Genomic DNA, 6000 nt, shown 5'->3' with positions numbered 1-6000 from the left:
TCTATAACTCCTCAAGTCCATGGTTTCTGTTATTTGCGAATAAGATAGTATCATAGTTGGTTTCACGGGTATCGAACAAAATTTCATTCTAAAAACGCACTTATCTCACCTCAATGTATGCTCAATCCCTCTTTCTCCTCCCCATGTGCCCTTGTATGGAAAATTATCAAAATACCCTTACATTAACATTAATTCATGAAATTGTCATAAAATGGGCCTAACTTAGCATGGCCATTTTCATAAATTATGAGCCAATCAAAACTTTTCTTGAATCTAAGCCATTAGATCAATCGTAGACCCACGATTGAAACCTAATGTATCAAAATGACATGGATAAAAACCTTAGACAAGCCTGCCGCACGACTCCCAAAAATTCTTCTCTCTCTTCACTCATTCTCTTTGTCGGTCAAGAAACAAAAAAAAAAAAACCGTCTCCTGCTGAGGAAAAACAACGCACAACAGGGAGAGGAGAGAGGAGGGAAGAAAAATAGAAGAGGCGGTCCCCGGCGACTTCACAGCGTTTTCCCTTCCCTCACGGTTCCGGCGGCTTCGAAGGTGGGTCTTTTGTTTCCTTGGTCCGCATCATCTCCTTCATGTCTCGGCACAGGGACGGAATTGGTGGCCGCAACTTGTGTCGCCTCGAGCCCGCCCTCCGTTCGCCATTCTCGGGCCAAGTAGGGATGTCAAGAAAGGTTGAGTCAGGTCTTCCTGTTCTCGAGTTTTCGTGCTCATCTAGGTTGATTTCTTCTACTTCAAGCACTGTCTGGTGCTTGATTGAGGCATGCGCACGAAACCGAATTCCGTTTTTTTCCCCTATCTCCCTCCTTTCAGCGCACATGGAAGTGTCAATACGAGCCATTGACCCACTTTTTAACTCACTTTCATTTAATTAGATCACATATGGGTTTAGTAGGTGCAAAAAATGGATCAAATATGGGTTTAGGCTTATAAAGACTATTCAAATATGGATTTTAACTAAACCCATTTTCAATCCATGGCCTTGTAAATTTCGACCCATTTTTGCGGCTGCCGTGTGCACCTACCCGTCACTACCTCTGCCCACCACCGCTCGCCACCGCCCCCCACCTCCATCACCGCCGGGCGAACTGTCTTTTGACCAATGAAGGGTCACTCGCCTCGGCGGCAATGTCCTGGTCATTCCAATAGAGCGAGTGTCGAGTGAAGCGACCGCTTCAAGGGAAGAGGGGTCGAACCGTTGGGCACTTGGACCATGGTCAATTTTGGCTTTAAGCCCAAGGGTGATGCGAGGTGAGAGATCGCGTTCCCGGCGATGGCGCCTCCACCGTTAGCCCCCATCATACCTTCGAAAAGGTTCTGCTCGTGCTCGAAGAATGCGCCGTAACTTGTGGCCGACGGCTTCGGGAGGTGCAGCTTCATGTTCTGAGGGTTCATCATCGTCAACGAAGGAGGGATGGATTCGAGCATGTCCTCCATCGAGTCATCCCTCTCCTGATCCATTGGCCGGTGGGCGTTGTTCTTCTTGTAGATTCGGCATAGCACCCAGTCATCCAGCAATGGAAAATCAAATTAATTCCAACACGCTATTTTTCATTTTCCATGCCGACGGTGTGCGAGAATGGCTGCTGGGATGAGTGGAGGTCCCACTGCACCGAGAATCTCACATGGCTTCGCTCCATTGCTCGACCTCTCTCTCTGCCACTGAGTCATACGTGAATAGATTGGACATGCGCAAATTTCCATTCAGTTGTAAGGCCAAAGTTGTCTGGGAGAGGAAAATGGCGAGTCAAAACCGAGGGCGGTACGCCGCTAATGAAGATATCTGGTTTTCCGACACGACACACAAGCGGGAGTTTCTCAATGTTGGCGGCGAGCGGTGGCGGCAGTGGGTAGAGGTGGCAGTGGTCGGTGACGGACGACAATGGCGGCGACGGTGGGAGGAGTTGGCTAGCGGGCGGCGGCGGCAGTGGCGGTAGTTGGCAGCGAATGGTGGTGGCGGTGGTCGGCGGAGGGCGGAAGTGGCGGCAAATAATAACAAAAAATTACTTTTATCAAAATTAAAAAAATTAAAAGAATTCAATCACCTAAAAGTATTTTAGCAATATCGTTTTTATTTAAAAATAATTATTTTATGGGTCAAATTGGGTATAGATCGAGTATAGGTCGTTAAATTTATACTATATGAAAATAGGTTAAAACGGATTAAATGAGTGAATAGAAGTCGGAACATATTCGATCACATTCAAATTTGACCCGATCCACCCGTTTGACCCTCTAACGCCCATGAGATGTTTGTCAAAATACTAGACTGAAGCGTGGATCGTTCCTTCATTTTCGGTGCTATCTCTATATATGTTTGATTAATTAACAATTCTCTTGCCCGTAATTGACCTGAGTATTTAGTGTTCTTGTTTGTCCTTCTATTTTGGGTATCGATGGGTTTCTAGGCGTCGGACATCCGGTGTCGGGCGTCAAAGTCTGGCGCGGGTGTTATCTGGTGTCGGGCATCAGAGTCGGGTGCGGCGGATGCTAGAGTCGGGTGCGGCGGACACACGGTTCGTCGCGGAAGACCCCTGGCCTAGCCCGAGTGTGTCTTGGTTTGGATCACGCAGTCGAGCACTTAGAGTCGACGGCGGCAACGTCGGGTGTCTGGAGTCGACGACATTGGTGGTGCAACGACGGAAGCAGCAAACGTGCTTCCGGATGAGGACGGCGATGGCGTGAGGAGGGTGGATGGCGAGTCGGGTCGGACCGTGTTTGGTCCGAGTCGGCGGCTGGCTTGACCTATACCTAGGGTTTTATCTAGTGTGATGGAAATGGGCTAGGGTTTAAGAGTCTTGGGCCTGTTCTGGGTTTGAGGTATGGGAAATGGGCTTTTTAGGTTTGAGATATTGAGCCTGATTGTGGTTTTCTTTTTACAGATGGGCTTATTTTGATTTATTTGGGCTTTTAGGCTTTCTTTTTTTGTGGCTTATGATTTTAGAAGGGTTGGGCTCAGCCGGCCAGCCCTAAACACCATTTTCAAAAATTAAATTTTGAAAAAATTAAAAATTATATGATTTTTTTTTTAAGTATGTCAGAAAATTGATTAGAAAATCATTTTTTACTTGCCCTTCTCGGTAATTTTGATTTTTTTTTGTTTAATTGTTGGTTGTCTCCTTTGCTCTAGTTGCGTGAGTTAATTAGCACCATGCTTAGTGCCTTTTATCTGTTCGACTGTCGATTGCTCGGGAAGTGGATTGGGGACTTATTTTTACTTTAATAGATGTCTTTTTTTTCTGTGCAAGAGTGAGGAGTCTAGTGTGAATCACTTACTTTCTCAAATAGACGAGGAAGATTTAGATTATGATTTTTGCAATTTAGGAGTACAAATACAATGGGTGACCTCGGATATACAAGTTTTGAGAGGGGCACCTACACGAGATAAGATTATTCTAAGGACATACCGATTCATATGTTCGTGACATGGGCCGAGGTTTTTGCACCCCAATCGGTCGGTCATCTGGTTGAGAACAACCCCAAGACTTACTGTGTCTTGGTCCCCTAGGGTTTGCCTAGGGTTTGCCTAAGGTTTTCTACTACATTCTAGAATATCCCTAGGGACGAGGCGAGAAGTAATTTTCCCTATGTTCTAGAAGCTTCTCAATTAATGTTGGTGGTTAGGAAGATAGAAGGTGCGATGATAATTGGAATCTAAAAAAAAAGTTTACGTCCGAGGACCCCTACTATATAAAGGGAGGTCATCATTCTCATTTTGGCATCCACAAATCAAATAACAAAGGGTTCCTCCCAAAGTCTCTCTCTAAGAACACTCCTCTCTCTAAGTGATTCGGGTGAAACAACGGAAAAAGGCTTAGCTTAGGCGCTCCAACGATACAAATGATTCACGGCATTTGCATGATATTTTTTAACCTTTTGCAACTTAAGAAAGCCCCTTCAAATTTGAGGAGTGATCTGAGTTAATTATTTGCAATAATCATGTTAAACTGTGAATTAACTGAGTATTGCTCTTTAAAAGTTTGATGAAGTTTACTCTTATTAGTCAATGAGGCTAATCGGAGTCAGTTAACATGCCGTTCTCCAAGTCCCATAAAAACCTTACCCTCGCGGCCTTTAATTGTAGCCCTTCCTGCCAAGATTTAGCAAGGTCTAGGAGGAGGTGTGATTCATCTCGCTGCTTCAAGCCTTCCTCTAAAAACAAAAGTTGCAAGTCCAGCTGCTGCACTCTCTTGGACATCTTCTTGAGAGCTTTGCATCAAGAAATGGAGTGCCTTGCTTCAGCTAGAAATCATCTAAACCCTGTGGATTTTTCCTCTAAGTGTGTAAAAGCAAAAATGATATTATATCATCGGACCAAGTGATCGTCTCATCCATGCTCTTATGAGTTTTCTTTGAGTTTCTCCAGTCCAAAAATGCAGTCTTCCCTTTTGCTTGTGATATCGGAAAATAAAGAAGCTATTCCTTCAAAGATATACATACAATGAGCGAGTAATCATTTTCTTTTAATTTTGGGCACTGTAAAATTGGCATCTCCCTCTAGAATGGGACAATTCAAGGCACACAGAACTTTCAAGCTTCGGGATGAGATCAACAATCTTAAAATAGCCACTGGACCAACATCAGTTCGAAAAACATCCAACCCAACAAAAATCAGTTTAAAAAAAAAAAAGGGCCACTAGGCAAGCATTATCCACATTTGACTGATGTTAGGTTCTTGAATTGTTGGAAAGTTAATGAGTTGGCAACAGGAAATGTGGCATCTCTTAAGTTCCTCTGTGACTAAAAATGTGAAGTGGGCTGTTGATCCACTCTTTTGCGCTATTGATGCTTGTTTTTGTTTAGATATACTTTTGTACTTCCTACTGACAATGAATGAAGCTTGATGTTTTCTATAGTTTATAGTTTATTCTCATTCTTATGGTTAATCTTTTTGCTAATGACAAAAAGGGAGAGAGTAACAACATGAATCACGCAAGGATATGTTAAGTGAGTAAAATCCAAGGGAAAACATAGAAATAGGGAGAGCGTAAGCAAAGAGATCAAAGTTTCTCTCTCTAGATGTTTATCTCGAAACATAAGGAACACTATCCTTTACCAATTCTTTCAAATAAAAAAAAAATCCTCTAGTCAATTCTTCTTCAGATTCATTGACTAAATCTTTTAGAGAATGATATATATACACACACATGCGATTATGCCTGTTGACACTTCTATTAGGACTGACAATGCAACCTAGAGAGAGGTGAATATGTTGTTTCATAACTTTTTCAGATTTTGTGGAAAACCAAAGGTGATGTGAAAAAAGATTGGGTGAGCAAATGTCTCACTAAACAGTATATGGGTGTGTACAAGCAGAGATATGAGATAAATCCGATGTGTAAGCTCCGCATACTGGACAACAGTGAAGTCCGCTATGGCAAGCCTTTCGTTGTTGTGTAGGAGTCAATTGGTCCACAAATAAATGTAATTTAGTCAAATTGTTAATTAAGTTAGTGTTTTAATTTGTTTTCTTCTTGTTTAATTATAGATTGCGAGATCGTCACCTCAGATAAATACATTGTTTGGTTTTGAACATTCCTAGGTAAGTGGTGCTGATGTCTTTTTTTTGTTTCGTAAACCCATATCTTATTTCATTACATTTTGGTTATTGTGAGATGGTTTTATTAACCTTTCTTGAAGGTTATCTGTATTACTTTGTGAATTTGTTTTATGAGATAACTTTTGAAAAGATTTGAGAAATACTTTTTGAAATGAGACCTTGACCGATGAACTGAGTTGCAAAAGATTATATGTTTTGGTTTGTGTAACCGATTTGTGATACAGATTTTAGGTTTGGTAGATTTTGGAGGATGTTGATGCGGGTTTGTGTTGATGCTCGATGTATCGATCATTAAGGGGCTTGTGGGTATGCATACTAGTTTTATGATACATTATGGGTTGGCCATTGGCGATATAGGTGGAGACCTAGCCATGGGGAATCTTGATTGCTTTTGTCGGGGGTGTTAAGTTTGATCATGGTTA

At 42.4% G+C, this 6000-nt stretch overlaps 1 protein-coding gene across 1 annotated transcript; it reads right to left on the bottom strand.

The window, feature by feature from the left end:
* Nucleotides 1–1155: 1155 nt before the first annotated feature.
* LOC115755546 lies at nucleotides 1156–1479 on the bottom strand. Its single transcript, XM_030694989.1, has one exon. It carries the CDS (start codon nucleotides 1477–1479, stop codon nucleotides 1156–1158), a length of 324 nt encoding a protein of 107 aa, XP_030550849.1.
* Between the last annotated feature and the right edge of the window lie 4521 nt (nucleotides 1480–6000).

Source organism: Rhodamnia argentea, chromosome 8 (genome assembly GCF_020921035.1).
Source record: "Rhodamnia argentea isolate NSW1041297 chromosome 8, ASM2092103v1, whole genome shotgun sequence".
Taxonomy (NCBI): Eukaryota; Viridiplantae; Streptophyta; class Magnoliopsida; order Myrtales; family Myrtaceae; genus Rhodamnia; species Rhodamnia argentea.
This window is presented reverse-complemented; position numbering and strand designations above follow the sequence as displayed.